Source organism: Cyrtonyx montezumae, unplaced genomic scaffold (genome assembly GCF_038088225.1).
Source record: "Cyrtonyx montezumae isolate F1298 unplaced genomic scaffold, pur_monq_1.0 scaffold_3, whole genome shotgun sequence".
Taxonomy (NCBI): Eukaryota; Metazoa; Chordata; class Aves; order Galliformes; family Odontophoridae; genus Cyrtonyx; species Cyrtonyx montezumae.
Genome location: NW_027072034.1, coordinates 111,893,262 through 111,912,332, shown reverse-complemented (window position 1 = coordinate 111,912,332; position 19,071 = coordinate 111,893,262). Strand labels below are relative to the sequence as shown.

The window sequence follows — 19,071 nt, the reverse complement described above, 5'->3', positions numbered from 1 at the left end:
GTGGCTTTGTGACACCTCAAGTCTTGCCTGCTGCAGCGTGATGCTGATAACAAATATTGCTCTTGTGAGGTAGTTTGGGTCAAAATGATTTTAAGAGAGAAACAAAGCACAGGGCTGTCTGTCTCAGGGGAGATTCAGTTTGGATATTGGGAAAAACTCTGAAAGAGTGTGATGTGTTGCAACAGGCTGCCCAGGGAAGTGGTGGAGCCTCCATCCCTGGAGATGTTCAGGAACCATGTGGATGTGGCACTGAAGGACATGGTCAGTGGGCAATACTGGTTGTAGTTGGATGGCTGGACTAGATGCTTTTAGAGGTCTTTTCCAACCTTAATGATTCTATGATTCTGCTTTGTGTCTCTGAACTGCAATTGTGAAGGGAGTGAGCGTGATTCTGTAATTAAGTAAACATCTCTGAGTCGGTGCTCCCTTAGGATACAGCAGGAAGATGCTGTCAGGCAGGGCTGGAGGAGGCTCAGCAGACAGCTCTGTTGTTAAAAAAAAAAAAAAAAACTATGGCAATACTTCCTTTCTTTTTTCTCTACAAGGTATAGTAGTTATTCATGTTACAGCTATTCTCGGACACACAGGCTGTACCCTAGAGAATATACTTTTTGCCTTTTACAGCTCCAGGGCCATGGGGTGACAGAAAGAAATGGAACGAGGAAGGAAGAGAGCATGGAGGGTGCCAAGCCTGAGAGCTGGCAGGAGAATGGGATCACAGAATCGTAGAATGCCTAGAGTTGGAGGGGACTTAAAAGATCATCTAGTTCCAATCTCATGCCAGGGCTGCCACCCAGTAGCTCAGGCTGCCCAGGGCCCCACCCAGCCTGGCCTTGAACACCTCCAGGTATGGGGCACCTCAGATTCTCTGGGCAGCCTGTGCCAATGCGTCACTGCCCTCTGAGTAAAAAAGTTCTTCCTAACAATTAACCTTGATCTCCCCTCTTTTAGTTTTAAAGCCATTCCCCTTTGTCCTATCACTACCTGACCACATACAAGTAGGAGGGGGACCAACTTTTTAAGCTCCCTTTGAGTACTGGAAGGTGATAATGAGATCTCCCTGAAGCCTTCTCTTCAAGCAGAACAAGCCCAGCTCTCTCAGCCTGTTTGCATAGGAGAGCCCAGCCCTCTGATCTTCGTAGCCCTCCTCTGGACTCGCTCCACCAGCTCACCATCTTTCCTGTGCTGGGGTCCCAGGCCTGGATGCAGTACTCCAGTTGGAATATTATGCCCATTTAAAAATGTGCAAAGGAAGGGACTCCTGAGCAATAAGCTCAATATGTGAGCACATGTGAGATGGATCAGGCTTGCTCAGAGGCAGCTAAAGGCTTCCTTGGCCTAAGTGGAAATGAAAAAACCTTCAGCAAAACAAATAAGGGGGAAGAAAGCACGCTCTTTGTGAGATCCTCTGACAATCCATCTCCCTGTCAAGGGTTCCTGAGATCATATCGCACTCTTCCTCCCCTCCTTCCAGCGCTTCCTGCGAAGTATCCAAAACCCTTGTCTTCAAAGCTCTCCTCTGGCCCCGTGCCTACCCCTGGGACACCTATGTCCCACGTCTCCTCCGCGGCGAGGCCCGCTCGCTCTCAGGCCCGGCTCCCCCCACGTCGCAGGCGGGGCCGTGCCGCCTCTTTCCCTCCCTCCCTCCCTCCGCTGCCGCCCCGCCGTGGGCCCGCAGCGGCAGGGCAGCCGGGCGGCAGGCGGAGCGGCCGCCCCCATGTCGGGCCCGCGGGGCGCCCTGCAAGCCTGGTGCCGGCAGCAGTGCGAGGGCTATCGCGGCGTGGAGATCCGCGACCTCAGCTCCTCCTTCCGCGACGGCCTGGCCTTCTGCGCCATCCTCCACCGGCACCGGCCCGACCTGCTGTGAGTACGGCGGCGGGGCAGGCCGCGAAGCACCGGCCTCGCGTGGAAGCCGGAGCCGGGAGGCGGCGGGGCTGGAGGGCGAGGGGCGGTCGGGCCCTTTGTGGCCCCCTCGGTCCGCTCCGAGCTGACCCTGCAGGGCGGTCCCCTCTCCGTGGGGTTGCTCAGCCGGTGACAGCTGTCGTGGAGGCTCTGTAGCCCGGCGGGCCGGCTGTGTGCTGGGCTGCATCAGCATAGCGGTGACCAGCAGGGTTGTCCGGCTCTGCTCTGCCCCACCTGGAGTGTTGTGCCCAGTCCTGAGCCCTCCGGTGCAGGAAGGATAGGGAGGTGTTGAGGCGGGTCAAGAGGAGGCCACGAGGATGCTTAGAGGGCTGGAGCTCCTCTTCCGTGAAGGCAGGCTGGGGGAGCTGGGCTTGTTCAGCTTGGATTGTGGCCTTCCGATGTTTAAAGGGAGAATGGAAACAGGAGGAAGACCGACTTTCTACACAGGTAGAGAGTGATAGGATGAGGAGAAATGGTTTTAAACTACAGGAGAGATTCAGATGACATATCAGGGAGAAGTTTTTCACTGAGGATGGTGAGGTGCTGGCACAGGCTGACCAGGGAAACTGTGGGTTGCCCTATCCCTGGAGGCACTCAAGGCCAGTTAGCGTGGGGTCCTGTACAACCTCATCTAGTGCTTGATCTAGCAGTTGGCAGTTCTGCCTATGCCATGATATTTGAAGCTAGGTAATCTTTAAGATCCCTTCCAGCCTTAAGCCATTCTATGAGATTGGCATCCCTATCCAAGTGACCAGCCTGCTTCTCTCTGTGCCGAAGGCAGCTAGCCTGAAACACACTGAGTCCCTGGCCATGCAGTTTCATGAGGTTGCTTCCAGCCTCTTTTCTGTCTGAGCCACAATAAAAGCTGGAGGTGGTGAATGCAAGCAGGGTTGTGGAGCCCTGCTGGGCTCCCCCAGCAAACAACTTGTAGTTTGGTTACTTCTGTCCATTCACCTCCCTTTTCCGAGTGGCTGTGAGAGGAGAGGGAACAGGAATTTAACCAGGCAGTTTGGTGGTTGCTCCAGGGCACAGTGTCATGCTGGAGAAATGGCTGAGCTGCTGGAAGGAATCTGCCCTGACCTGCCACACCGTAGCCCTGCATGCCCCAGCACTGCTGGGGATCCACCTCAAATCCTTGGTTACCCTTGCAGCACAGTTTGGCTTCACCCCACCTTTCCATGTCCCTGTCTTGCATGTGTGCACGTACACCTCACCTGTCAGCAAAGCTTTCCTGGGTGCTGCGTCCCGGGTCACGTTCTGCTCCTAGGCTCTTTGAGGCTGCCCGAATTGGCCAAATACTTTGTTCTGAGCTGGTCCTGAGGAGACGTTTTTGTCACAACAGCAATGACAGTGACAAAGTCAGTCTCTAGCAGGCAGTGATGCCCCTGTGGAGCTGCAGTGCCCATGTTCTTTGAAGCAGAAGCTGCACCAGGTAGGCTAGAAACTAGACTTGCCATCTGACGTGTTTCAGGTGGCCACCACAAATATTTCAGTGTGGTATTCGGGCACCACCAAGAGCCGAGCAGTCCGGTGGTTTTGCATCATTCTGGGTATTTAGGAAGCTGTGTCCCTCTCTGACTTGGCTGCTATAGAGGAGGAGGCAAATTAAGGGCCACGATGACAACGGTTCCTGTGTTTATTTTTTAGTGAGTGGCACAGCAGCTAAGAACTGAAAAGCAGAGGCTCAGCAAAAACTCGCAGTGGAGGACACTAAAACCACCTGATTGTTTCCTGTTAACCATATTTACCATCCCATTAAGCAGCAGCCGCTGCTCTTGTCAGTGGGCTTAAATTGGCTCCTGGCAGATGTCCTAACTAAATACTTCACAGTTCTTCTGCACGAGCCATGTTGTAAAGGCAAAGCCCAGGGCCTTACAAGGACATGGCATGTTGTGGAAGGATTTTCAGTGTGGTCATGGGCGGCATCATTTTATCCAATTCCAGTTCCTTCAGCCTGCCCTGATTTGGAAGTGGGAGGATGGGATCAGAGTCAGAAAATCTCCTGATGGTGGAGTAGACCTAACAGCCCTCCTTTCCTTCTGAAGTGCTTTCAGACAACTGAGTGGGACCTGCTAACACATTTCTGACCTCGCACAATTCTCCTTTGAGAGGGGGCTCTCCTGGCCCTTGCAAGACCACGTTATTCCTGTGAGCCCAAAGCTAAGGCCTGTCAGCATTCAGCTGTCCCCTCCTTTCCTGATGACTTCCCACTCAGCCCCAGATCGGAAGCATGAGCACATCCTCTGCTGTACCTGTGTGATGCTGCTGCTCTGGCAGCAGGTCCCTTAGGGCTTGCTTTTGGTGCCTGTCTGTCTGTTCTGGTTGCCTCCTGATGGACAGAGGATCTCTGAGCATTGGAAGCGATGCTGTGAGGAAGAGAAAGGAGAGGTGATACAAATGAGTGAGGCTTGATTCTACTGCCTCTCTCTCCCTGTCTGTGAAATGGGAGCAGCAGAGGCACTCCTTTGGCAAACCTGCTCCCTTAGACATGACCCAGGAAACCTAGGTTCAGTCTGTGCTGACCGCAGTCTTGGGGCGAGACACTTAATCTCTTCTTTTCCCTTGTCAGCTAAGCTGGAAGTGTCCAGTCCAACCTGAGAGTGAACTGCAGGGATTAGCGAGTTTGTTTACTTAGCACTCCAGAAATCTAAAGCATGAAATTAATCTTTGCAAGGCATTTGCTGTGGCAGAGTGAAGCAAAAAGCATCGTTTAGCGTGAGCTGTGCAGCCTTCCTGGAGCTCACGAAAGCCAGACGAACGAGAGAGCTTGTGAGTACTTGAGGGAGAGATGGAGGCTTGGAGCAAATAGGAGAGCCATGTGCTGAGAACATGGCTGTGTACCCCAGCGCCTGCGGGTTTGGTTATGGGCAGCATCACAAATCCCATTTGTTCCCTCCCGTGTACCTCCTGCTTTTCCCTGACAAGATCCGGAAAGCTGAAGGCCTCATTATGTGGTGTGGCCATTTGAGAACTTGTGATTTGTTTTTAAGGAATCCAGGAATTGGCTTTGGTTTTAGCAGAGCGGTGCACCCTTCCCCCTTCTGTGGGTCTGCTGTGCTGCCTGGCAGCTGCCCTAAACCCCAGTGTGCTTAATGGCTCTGCGTGTATCTAATTAGGTAAAAGCTCGGGATGTTATTTGCATGGAAATATTCCTCCAGGAGATGCTGTGACGTTTGCTGATGGTTGTCAGCTGGGGTAGCCAGAGTCCCTCCTGCTCTTCCATCTGGTGCCTCAGACTGGGTTTGGTGGGAGAGGAGCTGGTGTAGGGCTCTGATCAGGGCAAAGAAATAACGTGAGCTAGAAGAGGTGGTGGAGAGGAACTGAGTGAGTTGTGATCCCCAAGACCTCCCACTGGGGGATTCAGTAAAAGTTGAGAGTCTTCACTCCTGCATTAGTGCGAAAAGCACGTTGTATTCCCTCACTGCTCAGCCCCTGCCCCATTGCCTCTGGAGCTTCATGTCCTTTCCATTGCCATCCATGTTCCCAGGTGGATTTGGTTTTCTAAAGTGGCTTTGGTTTGCTGGGCTGACAGTGAAAATCACCAGCCCAGCCCAGGCCACCAAGAAGCCTTTGAGCTGTACCACTCCTATATCCTGAAAGCAGCAGCATTTGACACGAGGGTCAGTAATGTTCTGAGGGCCACTGATATATGACTTTGCTGTCGTCACTTCTCCTGCATTTCCAAGCTGGTATTTTCGTTTATAAAAAAAATAATAATAAATATAGCATGGTTAAAGGAGTTCTCTAGGCAGAAAAGACTTGGAAAAACCATCTCCCAATGGAAGCTGGCTATAAATACAAAAAAGGCACTACTGTTCACATGAGAGTGAGGACTGCTGCTGAAAGCTTCCCTCACTAGCATGTAGAGGGGAAAGCTGTGGTGATTTGAATAGAGTGACTATATTTGCATGTGCTTTCGGGAAAGTGCTTTGGTGCTTGACACAGAGCTGGAGATCCAGCCTACCTTTGTGTTCATATCTCACTCACTCATGGTGCAGTTTCATGTATCTCTGAGGAAGTGGTACCAGCAGCCTCTTGCTTTTGAACGGAGGAAGTGTAATTTTATGGTGTTGCAGGCAGCTGGGAAAATCTTTTTGAGCACATCAGAGACTTCCTCAGCAGCCCTGGGAAGAGCACAGCTCTGAGAAGGGGCCGGCTACTGGGCATCAGAGGAAAAGGCAGTGAAATCCCAGCAGGGATGGAGGCCTGAGCTCTTGAGTGGCTCTCAGCAGGCACACAGCTGAGGATTCACTGTCTCACCCAGTTTCTTTTTGGGCAGTGGGATGGGAGCTCTCACCCCTCTGAGCTGAGCTGTACAATCCCTCAAGAAGCACTGTGCCTTCCTATGTCTGTCTCAGGCTTTGGCACCTTTCTTAGGGCCTTTGGCTTGGTTTCACGTGACCCTGATCCATTCTGGGCCGTCTCCTCCATGTGAATCTCATGCTGCATTGCTGCGTAAGGTTTTCTTGCAGCAAAGCTGAGCTCTGTGACAGGAAGGGGCTATATTCAGTGTAGCATGATGCTTTTTTCACGCGATACCCACACAAATGTGCAGAAGGCATAAATAACTCCTTCCTGTATTTCTTCCCCTCTACAGAAAGCCTGCAGACCATTTTATTCCCCCCTCCTCTGATACAGCCTGGCCCTTCTGGCAAGGGCAGCTGCTTTATCCCTGGGGTCAGGCTGATTTGATGTCCAGAATGGGATCCATGGGGACAGGTGAAGGGCCACAATGGGAACTGTTCAGGTTCCTCTCCGTGCCCTGATATTTCTGCTGCCTGCAACCATGAGGGCAGTACTGAGAGTTGGAACGGCGTTTCAGTTTCCTGGCCACCACCCATCTGGGACTTGCTTTCTTTTTTTAATTGCAGTTTCCCTTTGGTTTCTTTTTCCCTCTGAAATCCAAAGTCTTCTTTACTGAGGCTTTGTTTCTCTGGGCTCTTATGTGTTGAGTTGTTCTAATGCCTGAGAAAGGTTTTCTGTCCCAAGAATGTTTCTGCAGTGGTGTTGGGGCACTATTCCTCGATGACTCTTGTCACTTATTTGTGCTTTCTCATTTCAGAGACTTTGATTCTCTCTCCAAGGATAATGTCTACGAAAATAACCGCTTGGTAAGTCCCTGTTACGCCACACACGTACCATGTGAGGTCATGTACCATGGGAGAACTAAGGGACAGTGGTAAGAGGATGAGAAAAATGCATTTGAAAGCCACAGGCAGGAGCTTCTTTGGAGATGTCTGAAACATCAGCATATAGCCTGTACAGAAGAGAAGGTGAAACGGTTACCCAGTAGTAACCAAGATGACATAGCAAGGGAAGATTAATATGATGCAACTCTTTTCTTCCTTTGCTCCTTCCTTTCAAATGGTCATGTATGTAATTGCAGAAGTTATGTGCTTCTTGTCACAGGGTCACTGCCCTTGGCCCTTCCCAGCACTGGCCAGCACCAGGCTCTTCCTTGAGGGCACTGGTGAAAAACAACTTCTTTCCAGAGCTTTGTGCCCCTCCCTGTCTCAGAGCAGTAGCTGAATGACAGGACCACTTGGGTGGGAGCTGCAGGGGCACAGGCAGCTTAAATGACTTCAAGGAATGGGCAGCTGCAGCAGTTTCTTTGCTTCTTGTGCCTTCTTTCCAGTCAAGCAGCATGCCTGGGGACCTGTGTCTGGGATGCCATGGCTTTCTGCTGCATCTTGCCCAAGGCCCTCTGAACTTGATTTATAGGTTATTTAGCAGAGAGCGTATTTTTTTTCCTCTCCTTAGCATCTCTTTCTCTTGTTTCTGCAGGCCTTTGAATTGGCAGAGCGAGAGCTGGGCATTCCAGCTCTGCTGGATCCCAATGATATGGTCTCCATGAAAGTCCCAGATTGCCTCAGCATCATGACTTACGTGTCTCAGTATTACAACCATTTCAACAACCCCAACCAAGGTGAGCACCTTTCCCTTGTCACGAGCTTCCAGTTTGACCCTGCTCGGCTAGAGGAAAACCAGAGGCACCATGTGCTGACAAAAGCCTTATGCAATCCCTCCATTCAGTAAATATGTCAGATCTTCCTGTTCTTATCCCTAAGCTTGCTTTCCTGTTCATGGGGTGCATCTGTAAATTGGCTTTTATGGGAAGAAGGGCTGAAACCTGGGAAGGAATCCTGCATCGGGGTTTTGGAATTCAGCGTTTGTGGGATCTTGCAGCCACATTGAGAGGAGGATGTTTAAAGGCTTGTGGGCGTGGAGGTAGTGAACCTGCGTCCCCTCCTTCCTGTGGGAAATAGGAATTGTGTGTGTTGTGTGGGGAAGGGGAGAGGGGCAGATAGTACCTGCCTCTTCTGGATCTCGCTGGTGAGGAGAGCCTGGCTCAGGGAGTGGGGTAGGGCTAAGTTTCACAAGAGGTAGGCAATGATTTAACAGCTCACGCTGCAGGAAAAGGAATGCCGTTTCTTCTCCCTCCATGCTGCATTCCTGCCACTTGGGCTGGGTTGCTCCTGGAGGGCATCAGACCCTTTCACGATCTGCTTTAACTCACTAAAATGGGAGACAGACAAGCTGCCTATCACAACTGCTTTTAATCACGTTGGTAAGCGTAAAGGGAGTGAAGCACAGGGGGAGGGGAACCAGGGTGGGGTGTCTTAAATCAGCTCATCTGTCTTTGCAACTGCAACCTCAGCTGAGTGCTGCACTGAGACAGCTTTTTCAGGGCATCCTTCCAGGGTGGAGACCAGGTCTTCTCTGCTCTCTAGCTACAGTGCTGTCAGCCACGGCATCAGATAGATCTCTTCCACATGCATGGATGTGAACGCTTCTCAAGGGATGCTGGCCTCCCAGACAGGGACTGCCTTTAGGAACTGTTATAAGTGCCAGCGCTGGCAGGCAAGGGATCTTTCACAGGCTTTGTGGCTGACTCATTGTTAGATTGTGTTTGTCTCTATCCCTTGAAATAGGCACTGAAGTGACAGGAGTGGCAAGTCCTGTGTCACAAGGCTGATTTTTTTTTTCCTCCCTTCCCCCACGGACCGTGGCATGAGTCACCACCCTCAGCAGTGCCTGATCCTCCTTGCCTTCTGTCCCCAGCCCGAGTCCCTCCGCCTATGAAGCGCCCAGCTGCTGCTGCCTCACCACCTCTGCTGGCCCACAAGAAGCCTGTGGCTGCGGTTGAGAGTTCCCCAGCACCACAGGTACCTGATTTCTTGCTTCAAAGTTAGCCTGAGGCAGTGGTCCTCCCTGCACAGCAAGTGGGGAGAAGGGAGAGAGCCTATTATGGTGTGATGGATTGGGGGTCTAGCTGTGTGTTTTAGGGTAGGAGGGATGTTTGGGATGGATACATGCAGAGGTTAGCTGTGTGTTTTGGGATGTTTAGGGATTTGGCGCCTTGGGGGACTCTGCTGAGGGAGTGCTTTCTCTTTAGAGATCTGTGGACTGGAATTTGTCTGTGGCTGCAAGAGGTTGGCGGGGAATGAGGAACTGGGTTTGAACACCTAGTGCACAGACACCTTCCTTCCTATGGAATGGTAAAGCTGTAGATGAGGAAGGAGCAAGAATGTGGGATTAGGTGAGCAGAAAATATGTTTTCTGCTTTCTTGGCTCTTTATTTCATGGTTTGGCAGGTATTTGGAGTGGTGTAGTTTTACCAAAGCATGAGGTGATCCTCCTTGCACGTCTCTGCTGCCTGGGATTTAGACAAGTCCCTTGCACTGCCCTTCAACTCTTCCCCTAGATGGGGGCAAAGCACGTCTTGGAGAGTATTGGGGTGCTTCCTTCTAATCTGGGAAGAGGCAGCCTGCCTGTACCTGGACTTGGGTTGTGTCTATTGCTGGCCCCTGCAGTCAGCTCTGGGCCACGCCATGCCCAGCAGTGGGCGTTGCAGGGGCAGCAGCTGCTGTGGAGGAGTCATGGACTGGAGAGCAGCTCATGGCCCCCACGTTGAGCTCTCCATGTGTCCCATCTCAGGACAATGCCCCCTTGGAGGCGTCGGAGCCATCTCAGCGCACCACGCTCAGCAGTACCTGTGCAGCCTGCCAGCAGCACGTCCACCTGGTGCAGCGCTACCTGGCCGAGGGCAGGCTCTACCACCGCCAGTGCTTCAGGTACGTGGAGGCCAATCTCGGTGGGATGGCTCTCCTTGGCAAGCTGGAGGTCTTTTGCACACTGGACTCCATCTTCGTGCGTCCTTGGGCGATGGGGAGCCTCAAGGCAGGGCTTGTTGAGTGATGGTACCCAGAGTAGTGCTAAAGAGGGTGCATTTGCCTGGCAGCCCTCCCAAATCTCTGGTTTAACCCCTTGTTTACACACTTGTGCTCCCTGCCTCCCCTTCTCCCTGCCTCCCCCACTCTTTCTATCTAGGCTGTCCTGGAAATCCCGGCCCTTTGTGCTTCTCCCACCCCACTAAATCAGGATGTTCTGCCTCTTTACTACCTTCCTACCGAGTAACACCCCCACGATAATGAGGTCCAAGACAGGACATCAGCCCTGCAAATCTCCTTGCTCCTACACTCCACAGCCTCAACTGGATATACAGGCTCCTCCAGTGCTTGGGGTGGTGCTGAGCTCTCAAGGGAGCGTGTGGATAGCTGCAGACTGTTGCCAAATGATGGATCAGACGTCAGCAGCTCTGTGGTTACTCCCTGGGTGCAGGTCCTTACCTGCAGCACCTGTGAAGTCATTTCACTTCGCTTTCCCTGCTCTGTTGGTGGAGGGGATCTTGGATGGAGCTATCTCCTGTGGGCCCCAGGACAAGAGCCTGTAAGTGGGCTTGCATCTGAGGACAGAAAAGCTGAGACACTTGAAAGGTTCAGTGTCTGTCTTGGTGCAGCTCATGGCCCTTCAGTTCGAACAGTGAGGTCCTTGAAATTTTACCCTATGCACTTTTTCTCCCTGTACTTTCCTTGCCTTTTTTGTCTTTCTCAGCTGATTTATGGGCACTGTTTACTCAGGAATTTTCTGTGGCAACACATTCTGTGGGTGGACAGAGATAAAATCAAAACAAACCCCTTTCTCCCCTTGTCTGAACTTGTTACCTCTTCACTTCATCATACCCCTTCTCCCTGCTCCCATGTCCTTGTGTTTCTTCAAAGGAAGTAGCATTCAAGTGGTCACCCAGAGCAGAATTCCTCACCCAAATTATGATTGCAGTGTAGGGCAGGCAGGTGCTGTGAGTGCCTAGCATTCAGACAAGAAGAAACAGGCTTGGTTTTCGTGGAAGTGCTTGATCAGCCCCTTGCCTTTGGCTCTTTTTATGTGTATGTGATCCTCCTTCCTTCCCAGGTGGGAAAGAGCTGAGCTGTTTGCCAGTGCCATGTATTATGACTGCACCTGTAGGGCTTCATTAGGGAGGATTCAAAGGCTCAGTGGGGGAAGAGTGGGTGATCCAAGATGTGGCAGGCAGCGAAGGATGGGGAAGCTGTTAGCCCAGTTTCAACAGGCAAGGCAGAGTGAGTGTAAGAACAGCCGCTCTGCATCATTCCCTGGTCCTTCAGCCAAATACCTTCACCCTTACAAGGGTGAGCATCAGACTGTTTTTGGGATGTTTGTTGCTTCTCCTCACTACTCTTCTAGCCTCCAGCTAAGAAATTTCCTGAGTCAAAAATGATACAATTTTATTTAGTACTCATTTGTTTTCTGATATTGTTTTTCCTCACAAACAGTTGGCAGCTCTCTGTGCTGAAGGAGGAACCCAAATGTGTGCAGTATTTGAACTGTGAGCTCAATGTGGGTTCATACACTGACGATTTTTTCTGTTCCTCTCCTTTCCTGCCTGGCTTCCTCAAGATTATACAGAGACGGAAACTAACCTCACAGCCCTGCAAGGATCTCTTAAGTGCCAGTCCAGCCTTTCTTCTTGGCCCCATTTTCTTCCTGGAGGTCAGAATGACGTCCCTTATCTCACAGGGCTCTTTCTTCTTGTTGGCAGGTGCAAGGAGTGCTCCAGCACCCTGCTCCCAGGGTCGTACAAACCTGGCTCTGAGGCAGGGACTTTTGTCTGCACGCAGCATCGTGGTAAATTTTCTATGAGTGGAAAGATGGACAGGAGGCCCAGCCTGGACCGACAGTCACCAGAGCTAAGAACTGACGGTGGGGCCAGTAGTGTCAGTGACGAAGCACTCCCCGCAGGAGCAGAGGTGGGGAAGGACAACAGCAGCATTGTGGAGAACATGGCAGAGGCCCAGATGCCTGCAGAGGTGCCAACCAGCCCAGAGGAGAAGGACAGCACACCAAGTAGAGCAGAGACAGCCATACCCCACGTGGGAAGCGGAGCACCTATCTCCCAAATTCCCGCCAGGCCTCCTCTTCCCAGCAAACCCTCAGTGCCCAGCCAGGACAAAGCCAGCTCACTGGATGGACAGCACAGACACACTCGGCCCACCCCAGCCCCAAGGAGGTCCACGGATACCCTCTCCCCTCCAGCCTCACACCCCGTGCCCCGACCCAGGTCGACCATCCAGGGCGAGGCCAGTGATGGTGGGCCTGGTATGGTGAACGGTGAGAGAACTTGCTGGTTACTGTCCACGTCCACAGCAGTCAGCAGCAGGTTGGATGAGTTTTGTTCCTTCTCTGCAGCCTGATGCCCTTCTACTCCAATTAAATCTTGGGCTCAGACACCAAGCCTTCATCTGGCTCTGTCTCCATAGCAGAGAGAGCAGCACTAAGATTCATGCCACCCTGCCCTATTGTAGTTCTCTGAAGCTTTCCAGAGGGCACGGTCAACTTGGAGTGAAGGTGGCAGTGTTGGGGCAGTGTGCAGGATTGGAGACAGAGGGACTCATGAGTTCTCCAGCTGCAGCTCGAGGATGGGGTGGGAAGAAAAAGGCAAGGGTGGTAATTGGGAGAGGCTGGTGGCAATGACTATGGGAGAAAGGCCACGGGGTTTTCAGAGAGTGGGAACACACATTCTCCCACAGATAAGAGGTGCTTTGTATTGATTTAACCTCTTTCTATATCTCCTTTTGGTGTTGTGACAGTCTGACCCTGTGTCTTTCTAGGTAGGGTACCTGAACCCAGTCCCCCTGTCCCAAAACCCCGAGGGAGACCCTGCTCCTCTGATCGGTACGTCCTTCTGTTCACAGATCACCTGGAAAGCCCATAGCAAGGTGGGGCTGTGGGGGGGCTCAGCTGTGGTCTCCTCTCCCACTTCCATCACCATCTGCTCATGGGAGAGTGTAGATTATGCTCAGATCTCCTCCCTGGCTGCTGCCAGCCCAGCTCAGTCAGGCTGACAGTGCTCTTATCTCCAAGGTCCCTGTCCTTTAGAGTTTGTAAAGAGCATGGGGGCTTCAGGAAGGCAGAAGGGTATTTCTGTGCTTCCTTCTGCACTGGGCCTGCTTGTGCATATTGAGAAGGGGACACTTGTCTGCCTCCTGAAGGGTTTGTCCAGGAAAAGATCCAATGCAAGGACACTGAGGATGCTTAGCTGCCTTTAGTAGCTTTTGCACCTACGGTGCTCTTATCCAGGAGCCTGCAGGTACTGATGTTCGTTCATTCGTGTCTGCATAACTCTGGACAAAGATTTCACAAGTGTGCTGCATTCACAGTGACTAAAGAGCAGCTGTGTGTGGCAAATGATGGTCACTTTCCCAGTGAGCAGTGATTTGCTGAGCTGTGGGATATGGCACCCAAAGGAGCAGCAACGCTTCCAGCTGCAGCGGTTGGCAGAGAGGGGTCTGTCCCTTGGACACATGGGCTACAAGGTGACCAGGGGCGTTCTGAAGCATGGAAAATTGACCTGCAGAAGGCAGATGTCTGATCTCAGCTCCTGCTTCCTCCACAGTACGGAGAGAGGAGTTGGGTGAAGGAACTGTGTTGCCTTACTGCGTAAACTTAGCCTTTATCTTACTGCTGCTTAGCAGATGGAGAATGTGATACTCAGAAACCGAGGTGCTCCACCCCGTGGATGAGTCAAGCAGGCTGTGTCCCTCAGGACCTTAGGTTTTGCCCTCAGCTCACTGCAGAAAAGGAGCCACTTTGTGACTAGAGCTGCTCCAGATGAGAAAGCTGCTTTAGTATGGGAGACATCTGCTCCCCCTGTCTGTTCCCCTGTGGCTGTGTCCCTCTGGTGTGCCTCACCCTCCTTGTCTATCTCACCTCCCTGCCCCCTCTTGCTATCTTTTTATCTGTTCTTCCAGTGCTGGAGCTGCTTCAAGAGCCAAGGACCCACCGTGGATGGCCTTAGTGCAAGCAGAGCCCAAGAAGAAGCCTGCTCCTCCTCCCCCAGGGAGTGGCCATGAGACCCCAAGCAGGACTTCAGGGGAGGAGGATGGGGAGGAGGTGGGGAAACCCGGGAATGAGGAAAGCAGGTCTGATGCTACAGAGCCCAAATCATACAATCCCTTTGAAGAGGAGGATGATGAGGAAAAGGAGAGCACTGCTGCCCAGAAGAGCACACCTGAGCAGGAGCAGAGTGAGAGTGCTGCCAAGCCTCTGCACCCCTGGTATGGCATCACTCCCACTAGTAGTCCCAAGGTGAAGAAGCGGCCAGCTCCACGAGCCCCCAATGCTTCCCCACTAGGTGAGCTCCCCCCTACCCTTTATTCTTCTTTCTCACTGGTTCCCTTTGCATACACCCTGCTGCTAGTATATGGACCCATTCTCTTCTGGTTGCCCCTCTTTCCCTGAGCTCTCTCTTTGCTTTGCAGCCCACCACCCAGTCTCCAGGCTGTCGCACTCCGAGCCATCATCTTCCACCCCATCTCCAGCTCTCAGCCTTGAGAGCATCAACTCTGAGAGTTCGGCCAAGGTGCTGGGTGACACCGACGAGGCCTCTGTGCCCAAAAGCTCCTCTGAGCCCACCGTCCACACGCCGACAGCCACCAAGACCTCTCACACTGACACTCCGCTCACCAGCGTCTCTTCCAGCGAAAGCCCTGCTGCCCCAGCCAGCCTCTCCACCAACTCCTCCTCCTCCTCCTCCAGCGAATTGGCCAGCTTCAGTGGGGAGGTGCAGAACAGCACCCCACATGCCAGCAGGAGTGTCTCTACTGGAAGCTTAAAGACCAGCCCCAGCCGGCTGCCCCCCAAGCCTCCTGCTGGGGCTAGCCCTACACCCATTCTCTTGGCTTCAGAAGGGGGTACTGGGGGCCCTAAGCCCTGCTCCTCACCCAAGCCACAGCTGAAGGTGAGGTGATGATCTTTTTCTCATCAAGATTGGGGGCCTTTTCTTTCCTATCTGTCATTCAGTCAGAATGGGGGTTTAATCCAGGCTTTCCCCTTACACAGGTTTGGTATGCGGCCTCCTGAAAGCAAAGCTCGTGCACATGTTAAGTGGTTGTGCTCATACTCTGCCTGCCCTGCCTGCTAGAGAGGAGGCAGGATGTCATGTGGTCAGAGCAGATGGGAAGGGAATAGTCAAAGTAGATACTGGTTAATATCTTACTAACTAGCTTTTTAGTGAGTAATGCTTGTTACTGGGAAACTGGGGACCTGATGCCAAATGTCAGGACAGCCATTTATCAACCCTTGGCTAGAGTGCAAGTGGAGATCAGTGCCGTGTTCCTCCTCTGGGAAGGTGTGGTGTAGGACAGACTCTAGGGCTGCCTGTCCTCTTGGTCTCAGCTGTTGGGATCATTACCCTTTCCTGGCTCCTCATCTGTATCTTGCTTTCTCTTCCTGCTCCAGTCCTCCTGCAAAGAGAACCCCTTCAACAGAAAGCCATCACCTGTTGCCTCTCCCTCCGCAAAGAAACCTCCCAAAGGTTCCAAACCAGTGCGTCCTCCTGCGCCAGGGCACGGCTTCCCGCTGATCAAGCGCAAGGTAAAAGAGCCCTTGGAAGCAAAGAGGGGCAAAAGCCAGCTCTGTATTGTGCCCCCGGGACTGTATGTGTGTTTGCTAAGCCCTGTCTTCTCCTCTCAGTGTGCAGTCATCATGCTGATCTGTGTGTGGCTAGGGAGGATGATGTCTAGGCCAGATCCCACTGTTGATAGCACCCCAGTCTCCCTTTGTTTCCAAGATGGGGTGGAGATTTCAGATCCTCTGTTAGGTGGAGCGTCCTCTTGTTCCCTCACATCCATTAATGAAGACCAACCTTAGGGTTACCATTGGAAACTGAAGGTTGATGGTAATGGAAGTCTCTGCTGTGTGGATTGGCAGGTGCAGACAGATCAGTACATCCCCGAGGAAGACATCTATGGAGAGATGGACGCCATAGAGCACCAACTGGACCAGCTAGAACACCGTGGGGTGATCTTGGAGGAGAAGCTTCGCAGCTCTGAGAATGGTGTGTGGGCTGTGCTGTCTGTGGGTGTGGGGCAGCATGGACCCTAGGGGGTCCTAGGGGCTCTATGCCCCTGCTGATGTTGGAGATGGAAGAGCACGAGGGGCAGGCTGGCTCTGGCTGAGTGGTGACAGCTTTCTGCAGGGCTGGGGACGGCTCTGAATTGTCCTTTTGCTTGGCAGACAGCCCTGAGGACGGCCTGCTGGTGGACTGGTTCAAACTCATCCATGAGAAGCACATGCTGGTGCGCCACGAGTCAGAGCTCATCTACATGTAAGTGTGTGTGTGTGGCAGGGAGCACTGATGCTGCTCTGGGGAACCTTGTCTCAGTGCTACTAAAACTGTGCTTCCAGTGGAAGGCCTGACATGGCCTCCTTGCCTGGAGAAGTGAAGGAAAGGGGGCAAGCAGACAAACATGTCCAAATATGTTAGTATTGACCCGCTTCAAGTCAACAGAGCATCTTCTCCAAAAAGTTATCAAGCAGCCAGGGTTTGTCCCAGATGGTGGCCCCATGCCCTTTTGGCTCTACAATGCAAGGCTAGCATTTTGGCCAGGTCTTTCCCAGGTCACCCTGTATCTTGGGATGATTTTTGCCTCTCTGGAGCCTCACCATGGTTCCCAGCAGTGCCTCCTTCCATTGCAGCTTCAAACAGCAGAATCTGGAGCAGCGGCAGTCAGATGTGGAATATGAGTTGCGTTGCCTCCTCAACAAGCCAGGTAAAGCATCACTCCAGCTATAGCTATGTATGTTTTTCCCTTGAGCTTCACCTCCCTTCTTTCTCAGTGGGTCTCAGAAGAAGAGAGGCAGATCTTAGGAGATAAGTGCACATTCCACTCGCTCTGAAACTGTTGACCTGTTTCATCACTTGCCTTACCCTTGTGCAGATATATGCTCCTCTTATCCCCACGGAGGAGCCCAAGGTGCCACGTACTGAGCTCTTCCTCTACAGCACCACTGCTCCAGCCTGCTCTACAGCAAGCTGGGGTAGAAGGAGGTCGTGGCAGGAGATCTCTACCCCAAGCTCTGAATTTCAGAGCTCCTTCAGCCATTTAATTGCCTGTTCTTCTTTGGAATTTGGTTGAGTAGAGAAGGACTGGACTGAGGAGGACCGAGTGAGAGAGAAGGTGCTGATGCAGGAGCTGGTGACCATCATTGAGCAGAGGAATGCCATCGTGAACTGCTTGGATGAGGACCGGCAGAGGTGAGGAGTGAGGTGTGTGGGGGTGAGGAGTGGGGTCTGCCTGACTCGGTGCCACATGGATGGCTCATGGGAGCGTCCCAAGGTTTCCCTGTTTCTGAAGTTGTTGCCAGGCTTCCTCTTTCTTGTCTCCTTGAATGGCTTGCGTGGGAATGACAGGGCAGTAATGCTCTAGAGATGGATCTACACTTCCATGGCTTATAAGCAGGAGGTTCTCTAGCCTTAAACAATATGGCAGCTGTTTTCAGAGCTGGATTGTTGACCTGCTTCCCTCTGTTTCTTTTAGGGAAGAGGAGGAAGATAAAATGTTGGAAGCCATGATTAAAAGGAAAGGTAAGAAACAGAATTTTGAAGCTTTAGTTTCGCTGTTGACCTCTGCAAGGGGCAGCATATGCCATTGTGAAGCTGTGTGCAGAAGGGGAGAGTGATGTTATTCTGTGTATGCTCTGGAGCCTTTGCTGTAGGAGCATTAAAGTTTGGGGTACGGCTGTGCTGTGTGCCCGTTATCACAGAAGGAAGTGTGCATGTGGAGGGCCTTGATACATTGATACATCTGTGTACAAAGCATCATACAGTAACAACCTTCCTTTGCAACTCCAGAATTCCACAAGGAGGCTGAGACTGAAAGCAAGAAGAAAGGCAAATTCAAGCCCATGAAGGTGCTTAAGCTGCTTAAGCATGACTCCAAGAGCAAGTCGCCCAAGGAGAAAAGCTAGAGCAGAATGCCAGCAATGGGAGGGATGTGCTGCCTGACCGCCCTGGCCTCCCACAGCCAGCTGCCTGCCAGGAGGGGCCTGGCTCCCTCCGTTCCCTTTGCCTTTCCCCTTCACTCATGCCAGGCACCGGCATGGCAGCCCTGGGAAGGCACTGGCCTTCTCTGCCTGCAGTGGCAAGTCTGACCACAGTGATCCCTTCCCGAGGCTGCAGAGGCGGCTGAGTTTCCCCTCTAAAGCCTCACTAACAAGGCAGGGAGAAAATGGGTTCGCTTTTCAGAAGTGTTACCCTGTCTTGTGTCCTTGTTACTGACTGAGAAGCAAGCTGAGGAGTTTGGTGTTCGTGGAAATACTTGCACTAACTGTCCCCCCCACCCCTTCTCTCACTCTTACTGTGATAGCTCCATGTGCCTCCAACCTCTTGGGCCTGGCTATCCCTCCCTGCCTGCCTGCTCTTGACCCCTTCCTGTCCCATTTTTAACTTCAGGAGAAAAGTTTGGTATTAGAATCAGGATTCTTTAGGTTTAAAAATAAATACAGTCTAGCATCACAAAGCTCTAAAGCCATAGCCAAAACAGTAACTGGTGCCCTATTTTGAGCTGTCCCATCCCACTTGAAGGCTTTCCCCCTTGAGCATTACAGCTCTGAGAGGACCCAAGGGGGCAATGTACATCTGCTCAGATGTAGCCCGTGTGCCCTACTCAGGATACCTTACCCCCACTGCTGCTAAGCACCACTGCCTGCTGCCTTCAGGGGAAAGGAGGAACATTCCTTTTCCAGGCAAGGGCAGAGAAGCACAAGACTGACTAGTGCCTGTGCCCCTGCTCACCAGTGCCACCCTTGAGTGGCTGGGGGGAGAGGCATGGTCACAACTGACCTTCCCCCAGCTGTATGTACTTTAAAAGTGTGTGAAGAGGGTTTGGCTGGTTATTTTTTATGCCTCCTTTCCTACATGAATTCAGACTTGCCCTAAAACTTTTAAAACCCTTATTTTATTTGTTGTGTGTGTGTGTGTGTATGTTGGAGGAAGGAATGGGGAGGATGATATTCCTTCAACTTTTCCTT

At 52.2% G+C, this 19,071-nt stretch overlaps 1 protein-coding gene across 2 annotated transcripts; it reads left to right on the top strand.

The window, feature by feature from the left end:
* The first annotated feature begins 1,672 nt into the window (after positions 1–1,672).
* Positions 1,673–18,610, top strand: MICALL1 (MICAL like 1). Of its 2 annotated transcripts, none has more exons than XM_065742990.1 (16): positions 1,673–1,863; positions 6,965–7,013; positions 7,687–7,828; positions 8,965–9,068; positions 9,841–9,977; positions 11,801–12,369; positions 12,870–12,933; positions 14,010–14,392; positions 14,520–14,998; positions 15,499–15,633; positions 15,970–16,096; positions 16,276–16,366; positions 16,738–16,811; positions 17,182–17,296; positions 17,580–17,626; positions 17,894–18,610. In XM_065742990.1, exons 1-16 carry the CDS (start codon positions 1,718–1,720, stop codon positions 18,007–18,009), a joined length of 2,778 nt encoding a protein of 925 aa, XP_065599062.1. In that variant the 5' UTR covers positions 1,673–1,717; the 3' UTR covers positions 18,010–18,610. The 2 variants fall into 2 exon arrangements, with proteins under 2 accessions (XP_065599062.1, XP_065599061.1); XM_065742989.1 differs by having other exon boundaries at positions 8,908–9,068.
* The last annotated feature ends 461 nt before the right edge of the window (positions 18,611–19,071 follow it).

Excerpts from the sequence above, each read along its gene's own strand:
- MICALL1 (XM_065742989.1), top strand. The coding sequence starts at position 1,718 with ATGTCGGGCCCGCGGGGCGCCCTGCAAGCCTGGTGCCGGCAGCAGTGC. Across the intron at positions 9,069-9,840 it reads AGAGTTCCCCAGCACCACAG|GACAATGCCCCCTTGGAGGC; the intron begins GTACCTGATTTC and ends GTCCCATCTCAG. Across the intron at positions 9,978-11,800 it reads TACCACCGCCAGTGCTTCAG|GTGCAAGGAGTGCTCCAGCA; the intron begins GTACGTGGAGGC and ends TCTTGTTGGCAG.